Consider the following 26857-nt stretch of genomic DNA (forward strand, 5'->3'; position numbering starts at 1 on the left):
TTCTCATCATCATCATGGCTGGGCTTTGTGAACGAAGATTTGGGGAGGGCTCTACCCACGTTTGTTCCAAGCATGCTGGTGGCTAAAAAGGCCAATATGAGACAGGCACGTCCGGTTGCAAAAGGCACAGCAGAGACTCCTTAGGTGGTAAATTCTGCAAGACACGATTCTTTCTGCTTTGTCTTTTCTCCTCCAGGGTGATCCTGCTGCGTTCTCAAAGGCATCAGCAGCGTTATAGATGGTGTGTCTGCAGACCTCCCGATTGGAGGCCAGAGTAGACCAGTTATGATGATCAATATGGCCAAGGCAGAGATGTTGTTTCAGGGAGTCCTTGTCTTGTATCTCCTCTTTGGGGCTCCTCTCATGCAGCAGCCGGTGGCAAGTTCACCATAAAGCAGGATCTTAGGGAGGGGGTGGTTGGTCCTTCATCCAGGAGACGTGCCCTGCCCAGCCCAGCTGTGTTCTCATAACTCGGCCTCAATACTTGTGACTGCTGCTTGCTCTAGAACAGATGGATTGGTCACATCATCTGACCAGGGGATGTTTAGGATTGTGCGGAGACAGCGTTGATGGAAGCGTTCCAGGAGTCGCAGGTGGTGGCGGTGACTTGCTGCGGGTGAGCCCCCGGAGGAGATGCTGCCCTTGGGAAGGTGGAGAGCAAGCCTGGCCATGGGGTCCCCGGATCCCGGTGTCCCGGTGCAGCCCCGGGCCGAGGGTCCCGCCCCCCCCGGCGGGTTCCTGGGGGGCGTGTCCGCCACGTGCGCCCAATGGGGAGGGCGCGGGGCGGGGGCCAATGGGCGCGGGGGGCGGTGCCGGGGGCGGTGCCCGGGGTGCCCGGGATGGCGGCGGCCCCGCCGTGCTGCGCCGTGCGGGTGCGGGGGGCGCCGGGGGGCGCGGGCGGCGCGGGGCCCGGCGGGGGCTGCAGCGGGGTGGTGCTGAGCCGCCGGCCCGCGCTCGTGCTCTGCCCCGCCGCCCCCTTCGCGCCGTTCCTGCGCGCCGGCCCCGCCGCCTGGGAGAGCCCCGCGGCGCTGCCGCCCGGCGCGCTGCGGCCGGTCCCGCGGCCCCGGGTGCTGCTGCGCGGGGAGCAGGGCCCGCCGCGGGAGCTCGGGGCGCGTCTGCTGGCGCTGGTGCCCTGCGCGCCCTTCCGGCGGGCGCTGGAGCGCGGCTTCGGGCGGGCCGAGCGGTGGCGGTTCGCGGCGGCGGCGGAGCAGGAGGAGGAGGCCGGGGCGGACCCGCGGGCGCTGCCCTGGTTCGCCTGGCTGCGGGTGCCCGCGCTGGACGAGCCCGCGGGCGAGTGGGCGGCGCGGGGCAGCGCGGGCTGCCTGCGGAAGGGGCAGGCGCTGCTGGCCTGCGGGACCCCCTTCGGAGACGCGTGCCCCGAGCTGTTCCTGAACACGCTGAGCCGGGGGGTGGTCAGCAACCTGGCGGGCGAGGAGAACGCGCTGGTGCTCACGGACGCGCGCTGCCTGCCCGGCACCGAGGGCGGCGCCGCCTTCGTGCCCGCGCCCGGCGGGCCGCGCGTGGTGGCCGTGATCGCCGCGTCCCTGTGCTGGAAGGGCGCCGAGTGGGTCGGGCTCACGCTGCTCTGCTCGCTCGCCGCCATCCTGCGCGGCAGCGCCGCCGTGCTGGGCGAGGCCGGGGTCGCGGTGCCGCCCGTGCCCGCCTGGGTGGCTGCGGTGCCGGCGGGCGGCGGGCGGGACCCGCTGGGCTGGACGGCGCTGGTGGAGTGCGGGGCGACGTGGGGCTCCGGGGTGCTGCTGGCGCCGAGGATGCTCCTCACCTGCCGGCACGTGGTGGAGGCCAGAACCCCGCTCCGTGTGACGCCCGCGGCTGGCCCTGGACGGTGAGTGCGGCCGCGTGTCCCACACCTCGTCCCCCCCCCGCCCCGCGAGTCCCCTCGTATGACATCTCGTCTGCCGTGTCCTCAGGGATGCCGCAGTCCTCAGGGGACGCGTGGTGTTTGCCACCGAGGAGTCGTCCCCCTTTGACGTGGCGGTGGTGGAGCTGGAGGAGAGCGTGCCAGGCTTCCTCCCCCCGTGCCCTGCAGACACCTTCTTCCCAGGTAAGCAGCGGGGGGACACGGGGTGTTGGGGTGGAGGGGGGGACATAACCCCCTGTGCACCCACCTCTTGCCTCCGCCTTTCCCCCCCAGGAGAAGAGGTGAGCGTGGTGGGCTTCGGGGCGCTGGGGCGGGCGTGTGGCCCCTCGGTGACAGCAGGGATCCTCTCGGCCGTGGTGGCAGTGGAGGGGCACCCTGTCATGCTGCAGACCACCTGTGCCGTGCACGGGGGCTCCAGCGGCGGCCCCCTCATCTCCTCCCGCAGCGGGTGCCTCATGGGTGAGCCAGGGGTGCAGTGGGGAGGGGGGTCCCGTGGCTGCCCCCCGGCCACACCCCGTGACGTGGGCATCGCTCCTCTCCTTGCCAGGGATCGTGGCCAGCAACACCCGGGACAACGGTGTGGGGGCCACCTACCCCCACCTCAACTTCTGCATCCCCATCACGGTCCTGCAGCCCCTCGTGGCGCAGTACCGCCGCACCCGCGACCCCGGCGCCTTCGCCGGGCTCAACCGCACGGCACAGGGGGTGCGGGCGGCCTGGAGGCTCCAGCAGCAGCCAGGACCCCCCAGCAAGCTCTGACCCCCCATCCCGGGCGGCTCGTGCTGTGGACTGAGGTACCAGGACCAAGGTGCCAGGGATGGAGCTGCCATGGCCCCTGTTCAGTGTGGGGCCCGAGCGCCTGGACCCCGCGGAGCCGGTGGAGGGTGGGCACTCTGGGGCAGGGACACCACACAGTGCCTTTGCCAGCTGCTGACAGGCCCAAGATGGGGAGATTTGGGGTTTGTATTGTTTTAGTTTCTCCCCAGAGCCATAAATGCTGTGAGTTGAGGCCCTGGTGTCCCGTGGTGCTGAGCGGCTGCGGGGGGCGGTGGTGGAGGTCTGGGCTGGGGTGTGGGTTGGACTGAGGGAGGAACAGGTCCTGCAAGGGATGTTCTGGGTCAGGGGTAGAGGACTGGGTCGAGCTTAAGGTTGGGGTCCAGGACGAGGAGGGCAGATATGAGTCCTGTGGCTCAGAACCCTGTGGGGGTGGGGAGGGGTTTATTTTGAGGCCTGGGGTCCTGGAGAGGGTCAGGAACTGTAAACGGGGCAAATCCTTGGGGTCCTTGAGAGTCAGGAGCTGGGGTGGGGACACATCCCCAGGGAGGGACATCAGTTCCAGCACCACGTCAGCGGAGTGCAGGGACCAAACACAGGGCACTTGGGAGGGGGTCCCTCCCACCCCTACCCACTCCTCCACCCCAGCAGTGCCCCCTCACGGGGGAGGGAGGGCACACTGTCACCACCGCCACCTCCCCAGGACCCCTGCAGTGCCGGGGGGTGGCGGGGGAGGAACGGGCGGGCGAGTGTTTGACACAGCACGGGGTATTTATTTCACAGCCGCTACACAACGCCGGGGCCGGGGCAGCCACGCAAGCACAACATGGAGGGGGATGCAGGGAGGGAGGGGCGGGGGGGAAGCTTCTCTATAGGGGTTTTTTTTTGTTGGTTGGGTTTTTTTCCTTTTTTCCCACTTTTATTAGCGCCGTTTGCCCGGTTGAAGACCACGCAGCAGCACACTAGGCCTACAAGGCTCTACCCAAAAAAAAAAAAAGCTCAAATTCGCACAAGCGCGGCCCCCCCCCCCGCCCCGCTCGCCCCCTCCCTGGGCGAGCACCCCGACACCCCGTCCCGCACGGGGCCGGGGGAGACGCACCCACCCCTCGCCACACCGGCAGCGGGGGGGTCACAGGGACCCCCAGCTGGGGGGCTGCCTCCCGGCCGTGCCGCCCACCGGGCTCTCCCGCTCCTCTACCAGATGTAGCCGCCGTCGTCACCCTCGCCCGCTTCGCCCTCCTCTTCCTCGCCTTCCTCGCCCGCCTCCTCTGGCTCCTTCTCCTCCTCGTCCTCCCAGCCCACGCTGCTCCCGAAGTCTCCCGAGAACCCCGTTGCCTCATCTGGGGAAGGAGGAGGGCGAGGGGCAGAGGCTCACGGGGGGGTTCCCGGGGCTGCAGCCCCGTCCCCGGGCGGGGCTCCCCCCAGCTCTCACCGCAGTCGGGGCTGCCATGGCCGCGGGTGCCCGTCAGCTCGGCCCCGTGCTGGTCCACGCACCAGCACTCGCCGCCGCCCGGCTCGCACTGTGCCCGCCGGTAGTACCCATCCTCATCGCAGCTGGGGATGAAGGTGCCTGCAGAGAGCAAGGGCCCCCCAACCCCCAAACACAGTGCAGTGCCAGAGCCCCCCAGGGAGCTCCCCGTCCTCGTCCCAGCCCGGCACTGCTGGGGAGGAGGGCCCTGGGACGCCCCACTCACCCGGCTTTTTTTTGGTGGCTTCTTGGATCTGAATCTTCTCCAGCTCCCGGAGGCAGGGCGGCTCTGCAGCACCCCCACACGCCACTCTTAGGGTGGGTGTGCACCCCCTGAACCCACAGCATTCGTCCCCATGATGGGCATCCCCCCCAACTCCGTGGTGTGCATCCCCCCGATGTGCATCCCCCCAACCCATGGACTGCATGCCCCCAAACCCACAGTGTGCATTTCCCATGGTGTGTGTGTGTCCAACTCCACTCTGTGCATCCCCATGATGTGCATCCCTGCCAACCTATAGATTACATCCCCCCTGACCCCACAGCGTGCATCCCCCACGGTGTGGATCGCCCCTTAACCCATGATGTGCTTCCCCATGACCCACAGTGTGCACACCCCTCATGCCTCCCTCACTGTGTAACTGCCCCCTGACCCCACAGCATGCATTCTCCATGCCCCCACAGCATGCATCCCCCCAAATCCCATGGGATGCATCCCCCTCATGGTTTGCAACCCCCTTAGACCCCATGGGGTACCTCCCCCCATGGCAAACATCCCACACAAATCCCAACCCCACAGCACGATGTGCATTCCCTCCATGATGTACATCCCCCCCAACCCCAATCCCACAAAATGGACTCCCCATGACCCCATGATGTACATCACCCCGCAACCCCAAACCCACAGCACGGATTCCCCAGAACCCTGTGATGTACATCCCCTGCTGCATTAGCCCCAATCCCACAGCAGGGATTCTACGGCATGCATACCCCAATCCCACGGGATGCATCCCCCTCATGGTTTGCAAGCCCCCCAGACCCCATGGTGTACCTCCCCCCAAGGCAAACATCCCACACACACCCCAACCCCACAGCATGGATTCCCCCTGACCCCATGATGTACATTGTCCCCCAATCCCACAAATGCATTCCCCATGACCCTGTGTTGTACATTCCCCCTGTTCCAACCCCAACCCCACAGCACAGATTCCCCATGGCCCCATGATGTACATCCTCTGCTCCACTAACCCCAACCCCAGGGCACAGATTCCAGGGCGTGCATCCCCCCGATCCCACAGTGTGCATCCCCCATGGCACAGCCCCCCAACCCACAGCAGAACACCCACCCCCGCCGCCTCCCCCTGCCCTGGGGCGACGCACTTTCCCTCCAGAAGCAGAAGCACCACTCTGGCGCGGAGACTCGGCCATCCCTGGAGGTGTCGCAGGAGTTGAAGAAGGCGCGGATGCAAACCTCGTACTTGTCCAGGTTGATGGCGCCCAGCTCGGCCGCCTCCAGGAACATGTCCCCGCTCGTGTCCAGCCGGGCGAACATCCACCCCACCGCCTCCTTGCAGGTGGCTGCCACGCTCCTCTCCAGCGCTGCAGGGCAGGATGAGCCCCGTGGCTGCCCAGCTACCCGCGGGGGAGAGCCCCCCATGTGCCCTCCCCAGGGGCGGGTGGCAGGGACACGTACCAGTGGCGGGGCTGGCGGGGAGCCCTCCGGAGCCGTTCTGCTTGGCGTTCTCCCGCAGGAGCTGGAACCAGTCGCGCAGGCGGTCGCCCAGGTCGGCCAGATCCTGCCCGGTGCACAAGTCTGGGGGTCCCAGGGAGGCAGCGTCAGGCCGGGCAGAGCTTGGGGAGAGGTCTGGGTGCCCCTCCATCCCGCTCACCTTGCTTTCCGTCGCCAGCGGGACCGTGCGGGGTCGGGCAGGGGCACTGCCCCTCGCACCGCACCGTCAGCTGCTTGCTGGCCAGGCACGCCTGCTGCTCCAGCTTGCACTGCGGGGCGGCAGCGGGGTGTCAGTGGGGGGACACGGGGCACAGCATCCCCTCCCCGTGGCGGTGCCGCCGTCCTTACCGCCGAGCTGTAGGTGTGGCCGTCGGAGCCGCAGACTGCGGCCAGCGGGGCGGCGTGGCAGGGCTTGCAGCCCCCGTGCGCCTTGGGGCCCAGCGGCTTGATCCTGCACGGGGCAAGGGAGGCACGGGGGGAATGGCGCCGAGCCCCCGCCTCAGCCCCCCCACCCTCCCACCGCCCGCTCAGCCCCGGCCCCACCAACCTCCTACCTGTGCTCCAGCTTCTTGCGGCTGATGCACATGGCGCGCTGGTAGCCCTGTGCCACACACACCTTGTGCCGGCTGCACTTCACCTTCTGGCAGGGGTCCTTCGTGGTGTCCAGGGCTGAGGGGGCAGAGAGGGGCCGGGGCAGGCAGAGGGGCAGGCGGGTTGTCCCCCGGGGAGCCCCAGCAGCGCTGGCCACGAGCCGGCCCAGCACAAAGCACCATTCAGGCCACAGCTGGGCGGCCACCCCAGCACCAGCTGCTGCTTCCTGGCACGCACAGGCCCTGCCACCGCTCCCGGCCGGAAGGGAAAATCTCCAGGGGTGCAGGCAGAAAATGTTACACCCCCCACCCCCCACCATACTGGCTGGCACCAAGCCCACTGTGCCCCATCCCAAACCCATCCCGGTGGTACCTTCGTCCCCGGGCTGGTTGTCTTCCCAGCTCTTGATGTAGTCATCCTGCAAATTGGGTAGAGCCTGGGTGAGTGCAGGTGGCAGGAGAGGTGACACCGGGCCAGGTGTGCCACCTCCCTGCTCGGGGCCACCAACCCGGCAACATTCCCCCTGCACACCCTCCTCGGGCACCTCCACACCAGGAGGGCAGCGAGCAGGGCTGGGGAGCAGCCTCTCCCCCCACAGAAAGCGGAGTGCCGCCCCCTCGGCAGCCCCTCGAGGCTCACCTCCACCTCCTGGCAGCGCAGCAGCGAGACAGCCCGGCCGGCACCGAGAAAAGAGAGAGAAAGAGAGAGCAGGAATGCTCTCGGTCAGCCCCGGGGCAGCCCAAAGCTCCCCCTCCCGGCCCCAGCCCACAGGGACCGGCACCCTGTGCCAGCGGGCCACCCCGACCTTCTGGTGCCCACAGCCCTCGTCACAGGCCCTGGAGATCACTGGCACCAACCACCAATGTTCTCCCTCATCTCTGGCTCCAGACCTGTAATCCTGGAGAGCCTTCACAGAGGATAAAGCCTTTCCCCATCAGCCAGCCGGGAAAGGCAAGGAACAGGGATGAAAAAGGCATCGGGTGGAGGGAGCCCTTCGAGGTGCAGAGAGAGGCCCTGACAGGATTCCCGTGGTGCCGCCACCCTGGATTTTCAATAGCGAGCCCAGAAGGAGCAGGCCAAGATGGATGTCACTCTCCTGGGAGAGCTGCTCTCCCGGGACGCCGAAGGCATCCCGGGGGTGGGAGGGAGCAGCGGGGACTCAAACCCTCCAGGCAGCGGCATCGCCCGCCCCGCGAGATGCTCCGGGGTGGGCTTTGTGATGGGGTAGGAGCATTTGTGATGGGGTAGGAGCATTGCCGCCGCCCGGGAGAGGGCGAGCGGGGCAGGGATGGCAGCTGGAAGCAGGGGCACGGGAGGCAGATCCGGAGGGGATGTCTCTCTCCGCCGCGGCGGTGTTCGCACCGCAATCGATCCCTCGTTCCCGTGCCGTGATTAGTAACACTGCGGCGCCCGGCAGCTCCTGCGGCGCGGGTCTCGCCACGGCCGCCGGCCTCCTCCTCCCCGTGCTTCCCCACACCGGTGCTGCTCAGCCGAAACCCCCACAAATCCATGGATTTGCTTATTAATCCACGCGAACCGCTGGAAGGGCTGAAGCCCCCCCAGCTTGGCAGCCCTGGCACAGCCGGGTGGGCCCCACGTGTGCTGCCAGCACCCACAGATGGGGGTCCCTTGGCCTTGAGCCCCGCCGGGGATGCTCATTTCCATGGGGGCACACCACACGTGCTCCCCTCGAGCACCCGCAGCCATCCGGGGGCCCAGGTGCCCAGCACTGGCGTTGGCCAAAGGGTGTGTTGCTGGCAGGGGTCTCCAGTGGGGCGTTTACCCCATCCCTTGCACCCTCATCCGTGCTCTGCCCCCCTAAACTGGTTTATCTGGGGGGTGGTGCTCCCTGCCCTGCACTGGGCACCTCTCCCTTGCTGCCATCCATCCATCCATCGCATCCTTGCTGCCAAGGTGAACCCGAGTGCGCATCTGAACAAAGACCGGAGGGGCTGGCTCGGGGTGGGGAGGCGGCTCGGGGTGTGCCCCGTCCCCACTCGGCTGCTGCAGGTGCCCTGCCCCACCCCGATGGGGCTGCAGCACCACGTCCCCTCGCCGGGGGACACAGGCTGGGGGGTGAAAAACGAGCCCGCGAAACCCCCCCGATTGCCCCATAAAATTAAACGCCGTTGAGGCTGCTCGGCAAGGGCTGCGTAACACCGAAGGGTGACAGGATGCTGAGCCCGGTGTGTCAGGTGTGCCCGCGCTCCTCCGGCAGTGCATGCATCCTCATCCTCATCCTCGCTGCCTCGCGACCCCCCCATCCCCAGGGATCACCACCCCGCGGAGGCAGGGCCGGCCCGGCTGCGGCACCCCGAGGGGCGCGGGGGACACCCCGCGGGGCTGGGGGAGCGGGAGCCCGGGAGGATGCCCGTGCCCTGACCCGGGCTGAGCTGTCACCGAGGGGCTGAGGCCACGGCGCAGCCCCCTCGTGCTGCCCGCAAAGGGCAGGCGGGGCCTGCCTGCACCTCGGTGTGGGGCACGGGGAGAGAGAGGCTGCAGGGGACAGCACCCCCCGCTCCCCGGAAAGAGTCGCTTTGGCATCAAGCCGTGGCCACGGTGGCCTTGGCATCAGCCAAGCAGCTCTGGCTATGGGCACGGAGGCGTCGGCGCTGCCGGAGCCGGGAAGCATCCCCCTGGCACCGGGGCCGTGGAGCATCCCCCGGGTACCGGGGCCGGCAGCCGCCCACGGCCGCGGCGGGGTGCGGACAGCGCCGAGCATCCCCGGCCGCCCACGAAGGGGCCGGGGCCGGGCCGGGGCCGAGGAGGGTCGCGCTGCGGCAGCCGCAGCGGCGGGGCGGGGAGTGCGGGGAGGGGGCTCCCGGTGCCCGGCGGCGCGTCCCGTCCCCCCCCGCCCCGCCGCCGGCGCGGACTCACGTCTCGGAAGCGGTTCCAGTGCTTGATCCTGCCGCCGTACTGAGAGATGGAGGAGAGCCACTGCTCGTCCTCCATGAAATTGCCGGGGCTCTCCCCCGCCGCGGCGGGCCCGGGGCCGGTGGCGGGGCCGGCGGCGGGCCCGGGGCCGGCGGCGGCGGCGGGCAGGAGCAGGGCCAGCAGGGCCAGCAGGGCCAGCAGGGCCAGCAGGGCGCGGCGCCCGCCGCAGCCCCGCATGCTGCCGCAGCGCCGGGGGGAGCGGGCGCGGTGCGGAGCGGTGCGGTGCGCACGGGGAGGCGCCGGCGGCGAGTGCGGCCGCGGGGCGGCACCGGGCGGCACCGGCGGGAGGGCCGGGGCGGGGCCTCCGCCGCGCCCGCCGCACCTGCGCGCCGGCACCGCGGCGGGGGAGAGCCCCGGCCCCGCACGGCACGGACACGGCGCTCCGCTCCCGCTCCGCTCCCGCTCCGCTCCCCCGGCCCTGCCCCGTCCCCTTCCGCGTCGCTGCTCCCGACCCAGTCCCCGTCCCGCGTCCCCCACCCTGCGTCCCGCGTCCCCTGCCACACCCCCTGCCCGAAGTCCTCGTCCCGCACCCCTCATCCCGCATCGCTGATCCCTGCAGCGTGCCCGTCCCATACCCCCCACGCTGCATCCCCTGCCTCACCCTCCACCCCACGTGCCCCATCCTGCATCCCTTGTCAAATCCCCTTCCTGCACCCCTCATCACGATTCCCAGTACCTGCCGTGTCCATCCTGCATCCCCCATCCTGCATTCTGCCACACCCCCGTCCTGCATCCTGCATCCCCCCTCCCTGTCACATCTCCATCCTGTATCCCTGGTCCCTACCTAGTCTCCATCCCACATCCTGTATCCTCTGCCACACCCCCGTCCCGCTCTGCTCATCCCACATCCCTGGTCCCTGCCATGTTCCCCTCCTGCATCCCTACCACGTCTCCATTCTGCATCCTCCATCCTGCATCCTCCATCCTGCATCTCTGGTCCTTGCCATGTCCCCATCCCTTCCACATCTCCATCCTGTATTCCTCATCCTGCTTTCCCAGTCCCTACTGCATCCCTATCCCACACCCAGCTATGTGCCCATCCTTTATCCTCTATCCCTGCCATGTCCTCACCTCGTGTCCCCCATCCTCCAACCCCTCTCTCTGTGATGCCCATCCCTCGGCCATCCCAGCATGGCATTCTGGGGCTCTGGGGAAGACTCCCATCCCTATCCCAAGGTTTTGCTTTTGGATTTTCCCTCCTCTCAGCAGGAGCAAAGCAGGGTAGGCAACAAGTGACAATTCACACCAGCTGCAGCTCCTTCACAGCTGCAGCTGGGGGTGTCCCAGCACACATCCAACTTTTCTTCCTGACAGGACCCTCAGGATGGAGGGAAACCTTAATGTCCTCCAAGGGGATCGGGTGAGGTGTCAATTTTTAAGCGCACACACATTTTGCTGGAATAACTGTCACTAAAACATGTTTACACAAGCGGGAAGAGGAGGAATATGCTCCAGTTGGCCCTTCTGTATTGAAAATCCACGTTTGCCTCAACTTCTTTGTAAGTTGTTAAAATCCCAAGAAGCTTCCCAAGGTGCATCCCCCCTTTCCCATTGGCTGTGAGAGCAGATCCCAGGTCTCCTCCAATGAGATTTTCCAAGCACCTCTTCAGGCTGGTGGGAAGATGACAGCAACCAGTGTGAAGTGCTCTCAGCACCTCCCTGCATTGGGCTGGGAGTGCTGGTGCTGAGGGAATGTCTGGGAAGGTGGCTTTTGGAGAGCACAAAGGCGCTCAGCTCCAAGGAAAAGGAGATAAAAAGCCCGATGGTTGTAACTGGGTGCAACCAAAGACACCCCTCAAAAGCACAGATGATTTGATTTCCTGGCAGGCAGGCTGGAAAGGACACAGGCAGCTTGGTCTTGGAAACACAAACAGCAATGGCTTGAGGGGAAAAAGGAAAGCCATCCCAAATCCCAACCACCTCCCAGCGCTGGTTGTGCATGGCCACACAGCCGGCTTGCTCTGGAGGGAGGAAATGGGATGAAGTCCTCTAAAAAACGATCACTGGTACAGGTGGGTGCTGCTGGAGCAGCCCTACCCCTGGCTGAGACGCTCTCCACCTCGATGGCAGTGTGATTCCACACTTGTGGAAGCAACCAGGAATGGGCAACAGCACCTGTTTTGTTACAAAACACTCAAACAGCAGCACCTTCCATTTTTCAAAGGGTTCATCCCCGGGCGAGTTGAAAGCCTGTGTCGCTATTTTTACCAAATGTGGAGATTTACAGGAAAAGAAAAGTCGTCTTGAGATGTCTGAAGGATTCACAATGGAATCAAAGAGCCTGGTGCTGCTTTTAATGGAGAAACCACCCACAAGGCGTATGTTTTTTGACACGCTCCGAAACGGTCACTGGAAAGAGCTTTTACCATCAATGCTTTTTTATTGTCATAGTTTAATTACAGAAACAACCCATGCAACAGGAGATAAACACTTTGCTTTTGAAGGGAATTAATTTATTTTGGAGATCTACATCACACAGGCATCACGCTGCTGAAGATCCAAGCAACTCCTGACCTCAATATCGTTAGATCGTGCTCCGGGAAGCTCTCCTGGATTTTAAATACTTATTTGAAGAACAAACTTCCTCCTTTTGAAATAAAGCCACGTTTAAATGCTGGCGATGCCCTGAGAGCCACAGAGTTCTAGTTGTTTTCTTGGAAAACAAACAGGCAACAGATATCAAACAGGCAACTTTGTGACATTTTGGTTAGGAACAGGGAAAGGAGGAGGAAGGACCCAGGCAACTCCCAAAGGGAGGGCGGGCAACACAGTTAGGAAAAGCTGCAGGGAAATGCCATGGCTCCCGTGCTTTTGAGGAGTCATGAGGCACCTCTGCTTGGAGTTCCCAGGTTCCCATCCAAGACTGTTGTCCTCTAAAAACATTCCAGCAAGGAATCGTGTGCCTCTGAGCGCAGGGAGGACCCGCCCCAGCCGAGGTGCCCCTTCAGGAGAAGGACAGCTGCCCAGACGTGGCGTAGTAGCCAGAGGTGTCCGAGGAGAACCTCTGGGAAAGGCGCACTGAGTCCAGCTGCACCTCTCCGAAGTAGAAGTTCTCAAAGAGCTGAAAGAGCAGAAAAACCATGTGAGAGGCACCCAGAAAAACGGAGCCTCCAGCTGGCCCAGGCTCTCCCGCAGGAGCTGGCCCTGCCAAAAGCCTCTACTCAAAGATTTGTTTTGCCATTAATGAAACTATTCTTTACATTATTTTTTCCCCTAAAGACTGTGCTTTAATTCTTTTTGTCTTGCTCTTTTTATCAGCAGCTGCTCAAGCTCTCCCCCACTCTGCTGACTGTCACTGAGGGAGCCTGGGGAGGCCGTTCCTGCCCCGGAGGCCGCCACCCCCGGGTGGCTCTCGAGGTCGCAGGCTCTGCAGGAGCAAGGATTGAGGCCAGGAGGTTTTCACCAATCCAGGCCACAGGACGTACGACTTAACAGTCACAGCTCAGTCCTAATTCAAACGAGCAGGCTGGAGGCACAAGGCTCCTCATCCCAGCACTGACCCCGCTTTGTTCAACAAATCCGTCTTTGTTCGGCAAAGACTTGAGTGCAAATTAAGGAAAGCAAGCCAACTCCGGCACCCGGGGGCGTGTCCCTGCCCATTAATCCAATCTATGAAGCAGACCAAAAAAAATGACATCAGAATTTCTTACACCAAATTATTGCTGGAAAGGCAGCGTGTCCAAGTGCAAAGTGCTCCTCCCGCTCCATTAAGATGCAGGAAATTGCTCTACCTGGAAACATCGGCTCTGCCTCAGGAAAAGCTTCTCAGTGGAGATGCTAATTTTGAAACTCTGCTTAACCGGAGCACTGTGAGTCACCAAGGGCCTGAGCAGTGACATCTCCCCACCTTGGAGATCTCCAGAGTGTCCATTCCATCTGTCTCCTATTGAATGTTCTATCTGTCCCTGCAGGTGTGGGCTCAGACAGTCCCACAGCCCTTCCTGCCATTACAGAAGGCACTAAGGAAAGCCAACACTTTAATCCTCCTGGAGCCAATGGTGCATCAATTCCTCCATACAGGGAATGACTGAAATCCCCAATACCTACTTAGCATCTGAAAGGCTGCACTTCACCTCCTCCAAAGAGGCATTTGGCTCTGCCTGGCACTGATTTGGGCACAACTGCTCTTTTGTTGGTTCTCCCAAGGGTATTCTATTTTTCAAATACCCTTTTTTTTTTCCACAAGGAGACCAGCTAGATTTCTTTCAGGACAATTGCTGGGTTTGCTGCCACTCCTCCACATAGCAAAAGTGCCTTAGGGAAAGCGATTCCCTGCCCATCTTGGGGACAGAGGGAGAGACCCCCTGGCAGCAGCCTGGCTTCAAGGAACACTGTCTGTGGTGGCTCCAGGGGGTCACTGCCCTAGGGGAGAGCACCCTGCTGAAAAGGAGTTGTGCTAAGGAAGCACCTCAAAGAGGGAGAGGAGGAGAAGGGAGAAGAGAAATGACTACAGCCACACAAACTCCATTTTATACAATTAAAGATTTATACAATTAAAGATTAATTATGTTCCCAAAAGCCTGCGTCGCTCATGTTGGAGGACTCAGGATAAAATGTCTCATTAATAAGAGATGGCAGTAAAAAGGGGTTGGTCACCTTTCTCTTTTTGTTTTGGCTGACCTCAGAAGGAAGGATGACTTTCTGCTCTCCAGAGCTCACTGCAGGTTGGAAAAGGCCACTTCCAGTGCCTAAAAGGGGAACTCTGGGACAAGGGCATGGTTGTGACAGGACAAGGGGAAATAGCTTCACACAGACAGAGGGTGATTTAGAGTATATATAAGGAAGAAACTCTACTTTGGGAGGGTGGGGAGGCCCTGGCACAGGTTGCCCAGAGAAGCTGTGGCTGCCCCTATATCCCTGGGAGTGTCCAAGGCCAGGCTGGACGGGGCTTGGAGCAACCTGGGCTGGTGGAAGGTGTCCTTGCCCATGGCAGGGGGTGGGTCTGAGGTGGTATTTGAGGTCCCTTCCAACACAAACCATTTTGCAATTCTGTGAAGGAAACAAATGAAATGCTGGGATGTGCTGGACCCATCAGCAGCTCTGAAAGTCAAACCTTTACACAGAACAGCCAAAGGAAGAGCCTTTCAAATACTTGCTTATGTTATCTCTGTACATCACAAGCTGTTTTTATAACAAAACACGTGTACTTCAAAGCAAAAATTAGTTAATGAGACAAACCCTTCATAGAATCATAGAATCAGCCGGGTTGGAAAAGACCTCTGAGATCATCAAGTCCAACTCTCAGTCCAACATCCCCCACCCTCCCCCAGTTCCCAAATCACAGCACTGATGCCACATCCAGTCTGTCCTTAAACACCTCCAGGGACAGTGACTCCACCCCCTCCCTGGGCAGCCCATCCCAATGTCTGATCTGTCTGATCTCTCTCTGTAAAAAATTTCTTCCTAATATCCAACCTAAACCTCCCCTGGCAGAGCTTAAGACCGAGCCCTCCTGTCCTGCTGCTGGTTGCCTGGTTGCCCGCAGCCCCTCTTGCCTCACACAGCCTCTGACTCATGAGAGCAGGAGGAAGATCAGGAAGCCCCAGAAGACACTGCCCAGGTCAAGGGCCCTCCATTTGTGCACTGCCAGAAGTGCAGCAGAGGAGCCCTTGTACCAAAGCACTCTGTAATTCCCTTGGCTTTTATAAGACTCACCACCTCCCGCGTGTCCAAGCATCTGTGTGTTTCCCAGGGAGAATGCTGCTGGAACTATTGATTTTTGGTAATGTGGCTGTACTTTCTGAGAGTAAACACGCTACAAGATTTAGAGGACAAGCACAGACTTTTTTTTTTTTACTGTTGTTCTTGTTTCAGGCTGGCTTCTCACGGATGCTCCTGTGCTCCCTGAGGCTTCCCACCACAGAAGCCACCAGGCACGGAGATCACTGTACATCTGAGACCTGCCTCGGGCAGAGGGGAGGGAGGGCCCTCAAACCTCATCCTCCAAGGCCCCTGAAACACCAGGAATTGGCTTCCTGTCACAAAAGCATCCTGTGCTCAGGTCCCCGGGGATTTTAGAAGGCCAAGCCTCTACTTTTGACTTTCACTTCTACTTATCTTGGGGAGAAGCCAAGCAGAGCCGAGAAAGATATTTATAACTCCCCCCTCTCCCCAGCCACCACGGAAACGCTCCGGTTTCGGAGGAGGCCTGTGGCACAGCTGATGAAATGCCTCCTGGAAAAGCATTTTATGGCAGTTTTAATTCTGCACCAGGAAAGAAGGTACCTGGAGGTTGTTGCACTTCAGAAGCAAAGGCTGATAACCCTAAGACTGCCCAACTCCCTTTCCTGTCCCTTCCCACGGTTGCCAAGGACCCACCTTTCCCTGAAAAGGCTGCAGGGAGCATGAGCAGGTGTGGATCAGAAGCAGGCAGGAGGGAGGCAGAGAGGAGGAGGAGAAACACCATTGCAGTCACCAAAAGCTGTGTCATTTGGCTGGAGTGGGACACAAGGCTCAGCAAAAGAACAGTAATTCCACAAATCCAAACACGCCAAAGGATTTACGTCCTCGATGCCGAAAGAATAAATAAGAGGTTGGGATTTTTTCCTTTAAGTATTACAAATGAGAATGAACCTGATGGAGGTAAAGGTCAGCTTACAAAATCAACACCACGCATGCTGCACGAGCTACTAACTCCCATCAAGGGAATAGCACTTAGAGGACTAAGTGCCCTCTGTCTCCCTGCTGCCTTCCCAAATCGAATTAGAATGGAATAAGGAAAGAGCATTGTTAACTTTTAACCCCAGACCCAGCACCTCCAAGAAAACAGCCAGGGATGTGCTCTGCCTTTCAAACCACAGCCAAAGGCTCAGGAACAGCTCAGCGAGGATGCCTGGAAGGACACGGGGTCTCCCATGGGGACAGAGCTGGTGCCTGCAGAGTGGCACAGCACCCTCCTGGCAGCAGCACCCCCAGATCTGCAGGGGAGGGCAGAGGCTACAGCCACACTGCCCTTCCTGAAAGCCAGGAGTCCCTAAGAGAGGGAGAGAACTGGTCGATGGATAACCCATATTTCACAGGTCAGCCTGCAAACTACCACAAGCAATAGCTCCTCCCTCTCCCTCTCTCTCTCCCTTCCAGGGGGCCAGATCCAAGGACACGACCGTGCAGGTAATGATGAAAGGCAGGCAGCCCCGCAGTAGCTCCCAGAAAGCAAGTTTTCCTCCACTTCTTCCCCAAAGTCATTTATCCTGAGCCAGGAAAAGCCAGCAGCACACCTGTAATTTCTAATACCCCAATTTCTCCCATTTAAGACAATTCCATTCAGATGCTGAAAACTCTTCTCCCTCTGAGGTCCGTTCCCCTCGATTACCCACAAATTACACAGCAGGGCTCCCTTGGGGCGAGACAATCATTTTCTGAAGGAAGACAAGAGGCTGAAGACTTGTTTTGGGAGAGATGGAATCACACATCAAACCGCGCTCGCTCCTTGCAAACCTGAGCCAAAACTGCTTGTACAAACTTCAGCCCCCAAACCACAACAACTTCTCATCAAAGGCAGAGCAACATATCAAAACCAGGATGACTCTTTTCCGCATTTTTCCCCCCCTTTTAAGCCTGTAAAGTAGGTTTTGCTGAAGCAATGAAGACACAAAAGCGAAGGAGAAGGACTCCTCAACGAAGCAGTTAAAACAGGCACCTAAATGATGTCCTGTTCCCAAGTGTGAGTGTTTGTCAAGTTGCCCTCCTGGGGGGGCTTGCTTCCCACAGACAACCCTCCAGGAATGAGACAGCACCTTTGTGTTCCAACCTGGAAACAACAGTAATAAATCATGGTGCTAAACCACGTAAGGACAGCGGCGACACATTTCAGCTCCTGTTATGAAGAGCAGAGATGCCAACACAAGCCAGGGCTTTAAAATCACCTGTCATGGGCTCAACAAGCATGAGAAATATTAATGGATTCAGCTGGAGAAGCACTGGGCAACAGGAGGACAAAAGTCCAGGGAAGGGAAGGGAGGCAGAGGTATTTAAAACTTCCTTCACGTAATCTCTGGCTCGCACTCACGCAGCCTGGCCTGGATTTTGCTGCGACCATCAGGATTATTGATCAGTTTTTAAAGCCTTATGTCGTTTACGGTATTCAGCCAAAAAAAAAAGACCCATCCTGAATTCATAAAAAGTCCAAGCAGCTCTGCTGAGAGCGTCAGTGCTCAGAAACGCCGAGGGAGCTACGACTTGTTGTTAATTGCCTTGCAATCAAAAATTCCCACCAAAGAGCAGCATTACCACGGGATAAAATGGATCTAAGCACACATACACACACACACCCCCCTTCCTGGACTGTGGGGAGCTCTGCTGTGAACTCCAGCCGCAGGAAGCAGTGCCTCAGGGCTAGGCTATTACAGATCAACAGCACAGAAGTGTCCCGGTGGGCCGGCGCTGTGGGCGAGCAGAGCCGTGTAATGTCATTAGGCTGTGACCAATCCGCCTCACAAACCCGGCTGCTCTCGGCAGGGAGCTCAGGGGGGTCCTGTTTTCTGTATCTGGAACAAACACAGAAATAAGAACTTCTGAGAGGCAGGAAGGAAGAGGCTGACAGCTCCGGGAGCCCACGGCTGTGGATGAGCTCACTGTCACTGCTGCTGCACGGACCACGCTGAGGACGGGATGCCAGCAATCCCTGCTCCTCTGCTTCACCCGGGTTGAAGGCGTTTATCCACCCAAAGATCCCATCCAGGAAGGCATGGGAACGCACCGGGTGCCACCAGGCTCTGCCTCCACGGGAGAACATGTGCAGGAGATGACTTCTGACAGCCAAGCCAGCGTGGGGAACGGGGGTCCAGCAGCGCACAGAGAGCTCCAACCAGGAGGTTAAAGTGGGGCTTCAGAGCAGCCGCAGCCTTCAGAGCTTCATCTGCTCTGCACTCAGTGACAGCACTCCCCAGCTCACCCGCCGGCAGCCGCTAACCCAGCGTGTCCCCATCCCTGAAGGAACGGCTCGGGAAGCCAGGAGGGATGGGAGGCTGCTTTCCGTGGGAAATCAGCATGCTACGGTGCTGTTGTCCCCTTTGGGGAAGGGAAGGAACAAACAAAATCCCAGGCACCCGCTGACAAGCACGGAGAAAAATTAAGCGGTGCTTCTGAAGAGGTGCCTCAACACGGAGCAACAAATCACGTTTGTTTGCAGACTCTCCCACCCTCCCCTGGGTATTTTTCCATCTCATAAGGGATGATACATTTGAATTAATGCTTGTAATACATCCACAGTTTGGGATGGAAAACACTGGAGAAGAGCAGAGAACAGTTGCCCTTCCAAATCATCTGGCGAAAGCACAACTGCGGTTCCCATGCCAGATACAGCAGGAAGGCACTGACTCCTTGGCAAACTGCTGGGTTACAGAGCTGATACCAGCACCAGGCAAAAAGGATTGATAGAGGAAATGGCAAAGAACCACGGATGGATTAAAAAATCTTAAAAAAATTAAATCTTGAAATGTGCAAGTAACACTCAGAAACACTGACGGACTCTAAGAGAGCGCACTGAACTCCAGCAAACTGTATCCCTTAGAGCTCTTCTGATCAACCTCCTTTGCTGCGCAAACCACAGCCTCCAGTCCTCTGCTTTTTGGATCCCACCTACCTGTTTAATGTGCCTCACTCCCCCACAGACCTGCCAGGCCCTCTGCAGAAGGCTGTTACCTCCACAGCTGCCACAGTTCCCAGGCTGCAGCACGTGCTGGCAGAGCTCCTTCTTCCTCACTCCAAAAAATGCACCAAGCCCCCTTCCATTTGTGACCCAAACTCCCCCAAAACTACAACATACAAACCCCAAACCAAAGCCCCTGGTGGCCCCCAGAAGACGAGACACAACCAGGCACCATGTCAGGATCTGGGGAGTTTGTTCAATGAACACATTCTTTTTCCTTCTATTTTTGACTTTCAAAATGTGTTTTCTGAAACAACTTGGTGCCAAAAAAAGAAATACCTGATTCCTGTATTATTCACCCTGGACACCACTCCGCCACTGATTATCTGTCAGAGGTTTAATTGTGCTTGGGAGCTCGCCAGGAATAATGCACGAGGAGCGTAGGAAAAGCAGGTAGGCAGGCACTCATCCAGCGAGGCGGCTCTTCCCGGCATTCCCAGCCTCCTCTCCAAACTAGCAACTGCTTCCTTTTCGTGGCTTTTTTTGAAGGACCGCTGGCTGGGGATCCAACACTTTCCAGTGCTGCCCAGGTGCCCCAGGATGAAGATGTCTGCGGAGTCCCAGGGATGGAAGGGAGGGTTAGGAAGGACAGGGAAGGACAGATGTCACCGGGGCCATCGCCAGGAGCACCAGCCACAGAGCTGCAGATTGTTCTGTTCTGCAAGTGTGCAGCTGGCTCTGGAGTGTCTCTCCATCCCCAATATAGCATCCAGTCCTTCCACACGGATAACATGAGGAACAGCCCTTCCCTTCTCCTTTTCTTTCAGCCTCTGGCAGGTTTAAAAGGCAGCAGAGAGGCCCTTTCACCTCATCTCCTTTGGGAAGAATAAAGCTTGCAGACTTCAGGAGGGACAGAATCTTGGTCATAAAAGTCCCACCTCCCAAGTCAGGAGTATCTCCTCTGTGACACTGGAAAATCCCTTGGGAAGCAATAACAATATAACCATCGCTCTCTGGAAAAGTACCACCAAAGATGCAGCACACACGGAGCTCAGGGAGAAAGATCCAAGGCATGTGATGGGAGGCTTCTTCTTCATATTTTTATTTTCCTGAGCCAAAGTAAATGCCACATAAATGCCAAGAAGCTCTTGGTGCGTTCACAGATGCCATCTCCTGGGTGTTCTGCATGCATTCCACGTAGGAATCATAAAGTGACAAGCTGAAGAAAGGACCAGCAAAGGCCATCAGCTCCACTGTCCTCTCCTTCCCTTAGGGAGGAGGAGCTCCTTGGTGGCAGAACTTGGACTAATATCTCTGCTCCCTCAAAACAACCAGGATCCCCATTTCCCAGCTCCTCTAGAGCTGTACTTCATTATCCTTCCCTTTCCAAGGATTTTCCTGCTCTCTTGCTGCAACTTAAGCGCATTATTTATTGCTCTACCATCAGAGCACGGAGGACAAAGTATCCACTACTGGACACTAGTGGATACACTACTTGAACCTTCACATGCTGCCCTCCTTCCCTTTATTAACTCAAAACAACTCTAAGTCTTTCCAGCCCCAGCTTGTAGACATTTTCTACCCCTCCAATTATCTTATTGTTGCCCCCTGGGCTCTTTGCACCCACCCACGGTACCCAGAACTGGGTGAACCCTTCAGCCAAGCGTAGTCAGAGGTTTACTCTGCAGACATTTGCCTCTTTCTTTTATTTCCAGAGACCCCCTCCTAACCCAAACCCTGGCCCATGGGGTTGGTATCGGGCACTTCTCCACCCTACACTGGTGCCACCGCTCCCTCCTCCCTTGTTTGCAGCAGCCTGTTTGTTTCCATCTGATTTCCCCAGACCCTTTGGAGCTCCGCTCCCTCCTGCTCCCACAACATTCCTGCCTCTCCCCAGCTGGGTTTCACCTGCAGACCGAAGAGGAGCACATTTCCTGCTGCCCATAACACCCTTCTGACCCCCACGGGTGGGAAGGGTATGAGGTTTTTGGCTCTGTGAACATGGAAGCGGCCGATCCTTCCCTGGCTGCTGCCCTGTGAAGCCTCAGCTCCTCATAAAACTGGAGCAAAGCCACCTCAGCTGCCAGAGGGTGATGCAGCAGTGGGGAGGGTGACATTCAGCAATAGTCTAAATTAATCTGTCAGGCTGGATTTTTTTGCAGATAGAACTGTCTGGGGCCAGGTGCAGGTCTTTGTTCAGCTGAGATCCTGTCCCTCCAGGGTCCCCTGCCTCCTTCACAAGCCAAATCCAGTAGTGCTCCTGCCACTGCCACACTGCAAAACCTTTGCTTTAGCTCAGGGTTTTGGGTCCGTTCCCCCCTGCCACAAATCCATGAAAATTCATGCGCTTGAGGAAATCAGACCCTAGTTGCTATGGTGAAAGGCATTCTGCAAACTAAGAAACAAATACAAGTGGGACATTTGGAGGTTACCAGATTTTTGCACATCTTTCAGACAAGAATAAAAAACCCTTCCAGCATGTTAAAGGCTCCAATAATTTCCCAGACCCTGCTATGCTTCAAACATGAGGGATTTATGGTACGACTTAAGGAAATTAATAATCAAGCACTGCATTTCTCCAAAGAAGCCTCATTCCCGTGGCTCCTATTATAGCAAATGCAGCAACAGTTTTTAAGAGCTGGGTTTTGGCTTTGCTGAAGAGATGCCAGGAGGCTTGAGATGCATCCGGGAACGCTACGACAAGGAGCTCCCATCAATGTGACCTACTCGCTCCGCTCACTGAACCACCAGGAGGAGGAGTCTGGCTACAGAGCCAGTAATTCAACTTGGACAGACCTGGAAAATTATCCAGCAGAAGGGTCATGGCACCTTTGGGATGAAGTGCCTGCTTTTGCTAATCAGTGGGTTGGGTTTTTTGCACATTTAATGTGTTGGGTCCCTGCCTTCTATTAAGACGCTGCTGTAATTCAACCCCTGCCAGCTCCACGGAGAAAAATTGTCCTCCTAAGATCAAAGAGGTGATGCTGCCTCGGCTGGATGGTGGCAGAACAGGGATCTCAGGGAGATGAGGAGGCAGGATGCCCACTGGGTGGGAGGCAGAGGCACCCACAGCACTGCTGAAAGGGCTCAGCCCCTGGGCTGGGTGGGACTGCAGCGGTGCAGGGGCAAGAGAATTCAGAAACTTTATAGCCCTCTCAACAAATCCTCCCTCTTCCAGCACTCACAGTCCCTGCTAAAATTAGTCAGAGAGGTGCTGAGCACCTCTGAAAGGAAAACAAAGAGGCTTCTCCCCTTCTTGGTAAGGTCATCAAACAGATCCCTGTCACACAGACCTAGCACAAACCTTCTGCACCTCCTGCACTGCCTTCTCAGCAGCTCAGCTTCCCCTCAACACCTCCAGTGCTGCCTCCAAGGCCCAAACATTCCAACAAAGACGTTTTTCCTCTATTGTCTAGTCTGATTTTTCAAATGCCACATCAAATTCCTGTTTCATCGAATGCAAATAACACGAATATGCCTTTTTTTCCCCCTGAAGAATATAATTCATAGGAAAGCGTTTTCACAGCAACCCCAATTTAATCTCCTTCTTTTTCCCCATGATCATACAAATGATCTCCAATCTCATCTGCTCAACTGTCACATCCTGCCATCCCACTGTTGCTCTAATTGCACACTGCTGAGCCCCCTCCATCGTTCCCGTATCTCTCCACAATGGCAGGGTCACACCTGAAGGCAGGAATTCTCCCCTCTGCAAAGCGGCACCGCAGCCTTTCATTCGTGCTTTTGATTCTTCTCTAAAACCCAGGTGAGGAAAAGCACTGGCTTATTTCTGAGACAATGATGTTGCACCACAATCTCTTATTCAGTCTCTTCTCACCCCAGTGGATTTTTTGTTTGGTATTTTTAACTCTAAACTTTCCAAACAGCCACCTCCCGTTAAGTGTTTGTTCCAGTTGCCAGTCCTACTTCAGATCTACACCTTCACCACCTCACTGAGGATAACAAGATGTTCTTACCCTTTCCAAACACCAGGCAGTCTTGATCCTCACTTAATGCCGGTTCTTTGGCCCTTTGATTTCACCTCAGTTAAAAAGCACATCAGGAAAAGGCTCAGCCTCCTTAAATCCACAAACAAAAGTTACACAAAAGGCCTGGGTCCCAGTGGCTGCAGAACATGAGACACACTCCCCAACTGCAAGTGGAGTTGGCTCTAAACAGGGGCACATGTTCATTTGTTTAGTGCTTGATGGTCTTGGGGTATTTTGAGGGCCATGATTTTTCTTTTTCATTGTATCTCTCTATATGGCACTGCATCAAATGTCTTAAACTGAACTGCTGCATGCCACTGCTCTTACCCAGCAGGATAGGCACAGTAACAGAGAACACTACCAAATTCCTTTGCTACGTCAGCTCTCCAGTATATCAGCCAGTAAATGCACTTTCCTCCGCTCTAAGTGAAAGCAGATACAGTCCCATAATTTAATACCCTAATGCAGCCCTAAAAAGAAAAGGAGCCTCATCAAATTATGCCTTGTCTGACCTAGAAGCCCTCCCAGAGCCCCAGTGCTGGAGCAGGGCATGGCAGCATGTGTCACTGCCTCAGCTGATCCAGTTCCCAGTCTTCCATCCCAGCTTAAAGTCTCCCCTAATGCCCTAAGACATCAGATGTGCAGCTTTCTGCTGCTGTACCTCAGTAGCTGTTCCCTCAATATTTAATCTTGTAAGCTGTTAATGCACAGATCTGTGCTAAGCGGCAGGGTTCAGCTTTTTCTGTACTCAAAAATTTGCTTCCCTCTTGTCTGAACGTGGCAAAGGCCATTCTTTCCCTCCTCAGACCTCAGCTCGAGCCAAAAATCGTTCCATTCTAAACCAGTGAAAGCCCAGGTGGTTTTCTTCCTCCTGCAAGCCTTCCTTTCCCTCAGATGCATCACAGAAATTTTTGGCCGGGCGGTCCCCTCGCGTTTCTGTTTGTTGTTATTTATTCACTGCAGCCCTAGTTTTTTTCCACCGAGCGAAACACATAAAAGCCCGGAGGCAGCGCGGCCCCGTCTCCGGAGATGCCGGCAGCTGCCCCGGCCGCCTCCGTGCCAGCGCCGTGCCAGCGCCGTGCCAGCTGCCACGCAGGGCACGCGGCCACCGCCGGGAACCGGGAGCAGGCAGGGCAGGGGGCTGCCAAACCAGCACCTCTCCCGGGCCTGGCCCTGCCCTCACCCTGGGGAAGGAGCTGGCCTTGTCTCTCAGCCCTGAGCCGCTGCCTCCTCCCTCTGCTCTCCAAGAGATGAGACACTTTGCTCCCGACCGGAGCGCGACTCCGGTACGTGACTGGGATGTTCAAAGCCACTAGCCAGCCTAGAAGGAATGCATACCGCTTCGTGGGAAGGGGTCCACGAAGCATCTCCAGCTTTTGGGGACTAGACTAGGCAAGCACAATGCCAAAGCTTTGTGAGACACAAATCTGTTGGGTCACACAATCCCTTGGGCTCTCAGCTCCACCTATGCCAGGAAGCCTTTTTCACGGATATTCTTCAAGACAGAAGTAATTTAAACTCCCCAAAGCAACTCATCCTACAGAATCTATTTTCTGAGCAGTGTGGGAAGGTACCGGCCTGCACAGCCATTTATTAGCACAAATAGGAGTGTGTGTTTAACTCTGCGGAACGGGTAGAACAAAGGATTATTAAATAAAATTCCGATTAGTTCAGCTGAAAGCAAAATACCAGCTGGAGCCTGGGGTAACGCAGGCATGGTATCAGCAAACATGTGCTGCCAGTGCATCTGCACACACACACCCCCCCAGCTCTGACCACGGGGAGCCTCCTCAGCCTGGAGCAGCAGAGTCACGGCGTCTCCATCGAGATCCCTGCTCCCATAGCTCAGGTCCTGCCCTCTGCTCGGCAAAGCCTTTGGCTGCACAACGGGAACGAGAGGAATGAAACCCGAGTTTCCCCACTTCATGCCCTCCTGCCAGTAGCCACGCTTTGTTAGCGTTCCAAGTGGGAACACGGCCACTCGCACGGCTGTGGCAGAGTCCCACCACCTGGAATCACACGTGGCTCTCCCTCCCACCACCCTGCCTAACTGCAGCCAGATTCATTAACAGCCCATAGTTTAGATCCTAGTGCAGAAGTTAATGAAGCCACTTTGTGAGAGGGCAGCCTCCCGAGCACCAGATAAATAATGGATATGAAAGCGGGCTGGGAGGGAACCGGCGCATCCTTGCAAGGTCACGCTGGAATGCATCAGTGGCTCACTGAGGCTTGGGCTCCTCCGGTAAGAAGCCTGGAGCTATTTATGACTCATGTAATTAATTAATGCCAACGGGCGTTCTGCTGCAGGCACGTGGGAGACCAAAGGGAAATAGGAAGCAAGCAGGTTAGGAAATGTGGTGGAGGTGGGAGAGGAGGATGACATTTCTTGCGGCAAGACAGGCTTTGAAGTAATTACCAACAGTCCAAACAGCCAGCAGCTCCTTCGGCTACGTCAGTACAAAATCAATTAGGAGCTTTAAAAATGCATTGGCTCGTATTGCCGAGAGCATCAAGAATAAGGAGCGGCCTCGGAGGGAGGGCAGTTGCATTTCTGAGCACCACAAGACCGTCCCCCCCCCCGCCCCGATCCTCAGACCCCACAAATGGTGTGACCGGCAGAGGGAGCATCGTTAATGCCTTCCCGATCACAAATGCTTTGGAACGAGGAGCACTGAGGGAGACCCCCAGTTTGATCTGATGTTTCTGTAAAGCCTGAGGACAAGTTTAACAGAAGCAAGAGAAAGCAGTGAAGGCGTACGCCGTGCAAGCCGAGTCCCTGCAGGCACTCAGGGCTCCTGACACACCTCCACTTCCCGGGGCCGGCTCTCCCACACCGGGAGCTAAACCAAAACTTGCAGATCACGTTAGGAAGGGGACCGTGTCTGTGCCTTTCCTGCTCCAGCTCGCAATACTGCAGTCTCACACCGCACACTCAACGTGTGGCGACGCTGAGTCATGACACCGCTCGCTCGCACAGACCGTTTGAGGACAATGAGAGCTTAACCTAATTTTGTCCCTTTGTTTGTCCTCTGCACAGAGGAGATCAATCACTTCCACTCCCTGCCTTCACAGCCCCCTGCATCCACTGCCTAATACATTATTAAAACTGTAAATACAAATAAAGAACACCCTTTCCCTCCTCTGGGAGGACTCCGAAGTCTTTCTGGGCTGTCCAGCTCCCACCCAGGCTGAATCCTCTCTCATGTTTCTTTGTTGCCAGAATATCTCCTAAACGTTCCCACATGTATCCATGCATTGTCCTGGCTCCCTCTTATCAGAGCTGCCTGCAACAAAATCCTCTCACACAATGAGGATTGCAGATTTGCTTACAACCCAGTGCTGTTTGCCATTTCTGCTCCTCTGTGCATCTCTTTTCTCTCTGGACACTTGTAGGGGTCAAGCAACCACAGCCCCACTCTGCCACAGCCATCTGGATGAGCAGCAGAGGCTGCCTGCAACCCAATCCTGGCTGGCAAAGCCTGGGAGGCTGCGGGATGCTCCCCTTCAAGCCTTACCCACCTCCACAATGCAGGATAGTGTTTTCCATGCTCTGATCACTACCAAAGCCCTCAGATCCTGGCTGGTGGGACTCCCTACTGCTACCTGCTATTTTTCTGGAGCAAACCAATGCAAATCAATAGCAGAGATTAAAAACAAGAAGAAAAGAATAAGTGAAATGAGAGTCGGGTTTAGTTTCATAAATATATATGAGTAGAACAAGAGCAACAAAGTGCTTCTTTCTGGTGGGTTGGGAATCAACAAGAGCCTGAGTCTCCAGGGTAAAACAGGAATGAAGTAAATGACAACATGAACACCCACTTAGCATTCGTGCTACATATTCCTGCTCTGAGCCTCAGCAGCTTCAGGAATGCTTCTGTTAAATACTGTAATGCTCCCAATTAGG

The 26857-nt window shown here is 57.6% G+C and overlaps 3 protein-coding genes across 7 annotated transcripts in view; 1 reads left to right on the top strand and 2 right to left on the bottom strand.

Annotated features, from left to right (window-relative positions):
• The first annotated feature begins 830 nt into the window (after positions 1-830).
• Positions 831-2887, top strand: TYSND1 (trypsin like peroxisomal matrix peptidase 1). Of its 2 annotated transcripts, XM_064662088.1 has the most exons (4): positions 831-1843; positions 1929-2062; positions 2153-2338; positions 2427-2887. In XM_064662088.1, exons 1-4 carry the CDS (start codon positions 840-842, stop codon positions 2636-2638), a joined length of 1536 nt encoding a protein of 511 aa, XP_064518158.1. In that variant the 5' UTR covers positions 831-839; the 3' UTR covers positions 2639-2887. The 2 variants fall into 2 exon arrangements, with proteins under 2 accessions (XP_064518158.1, XP_064518159.1); XM_064662089.1 differs by lacking the exon at positions 2153-2338.
• Positions 2888-3669: 782 nt separating this feature from the next.
• Positions 3670-9605, bottom strand: SPOCK2 (SPARC (osteonectin), cwcv and kazal like domains proteoglycan 2). The gene is made up of 11 exons (XM_064662090.1): positions 9319-9605; positions 7081-7089; positions 6814-6859; positions 6405-6519; positions 6199-6301; positions 6011-6119; positions 5815-5934; positions 5502-5720; positions 4348-4410; positions 4086-4223; positions 3670-3993 (listed from the first exon to the last, which is right to left on the bottom strand). The coding sequence occupies exons 1-11, from the start codon at positions 9550-9552 to the stop codon at positions 3848-3850; spliced, it is 1302 nt and encodes a 433-aa protein (XP_064518160.1). The 5' UTR covers positions 9553-9605; the 3' UTR covers positions 3670-3847.
• Positions 9606-11735: 2130 nt separating this feature from the next.
• ASCC1 (activating signal cointegrator 1 complex subunit 1) overlaps positions 11736-26857 on the bottom strand; it is a 34193-nt gene continuing 19071 nt past the window's right edge. For 2 of the 4 annotated variants that reach the window (XM_064662093.1, XM_064662092.1), the window contains exon 10: positions 11736-12436. In XM_064662093.1, coding sequence (XP_064518163.1) covers positions 12320-12436 — 117 coding nt within the window. In that variant the 3' untranslated portion in view covers positions 11736-12319. Of the gene's footprint in view, positions 12437-14741; positions 15328-19346; positions 20184-26857 lie in introns of those variants that run through there. The other 2 variants (XM_064662091.1, XM_064662094.1) reach the window with 2 other exon arrangements.

The sequence above is a fragment of the Pseudopipra pipra genome, chromosome 8 (assembly GCF_036250125.1).
Source record: "Pseudopipra pipra isolate bDixPip1 chromosome 8, bDixPip1.hap1, whole genome shotgun sequence".
NCBI classification, from domain to species: domain Eukaryota; kingdom Metazoa; phylum Chordata; class Aves; order Passeriformes; family Pipridae; genus Pseudopipra; species Pseudopipra pipra.

What these genes read in the sequence shown, in the direction of transcription:
- TYSND1 (XM_064662088.1), top strand. Translation starts at nt 840, where the DNA reads ATGGCGGCGGCCCCGCCGTGCTGCGCCGTGCGGGTGCGGGGGGCGCCG. An exon ending in CCCGCGGCTGGCCCTGGACG is followed by an intron (nt 1,844 to 1,928) that starts GTGAGTGCGGCC and finishes CCGTGTCCTCAG; the next exon opens with GGATGCCGCAGTCCTCAGGG. An exon ending in TGCAGACACCTTCTTCCCAG is followed by an intron (nt 2,063 to 2,152) that starts GTAAGCAGCGGG and finishes TTTCCCCCCCAG; the next exon opens with GAGAAGAGGTGAGCGTGGTG.
- SPOCK2 (XM_064662090.1), bottom strand. Translation starts at nt 9,552, where the DNA reads ATGCGGGGCTGCGGCGGGCGCCGCGCCCTGCTGGCCCTGCTGGCCCTG. An exon ending in CAACCAGCCCGGGGACGAAG is followed by an intron (nt 6,520 to 6,813) that starts GTACCACCGGGA and finishes CTGCCCCCTCAG; the next exon opens with CCCTGGACACCACGAAGGAC. An exon ending in CTTCTGCTTCTGGAGGGAAA is followed by an intron (nt 4,411 to 5,501) that starts GTGCGTCGCCCC and finishes GGGGTGCTGCAG; the next exon opens with AGCCGCCCTGCCTCCGGGAG.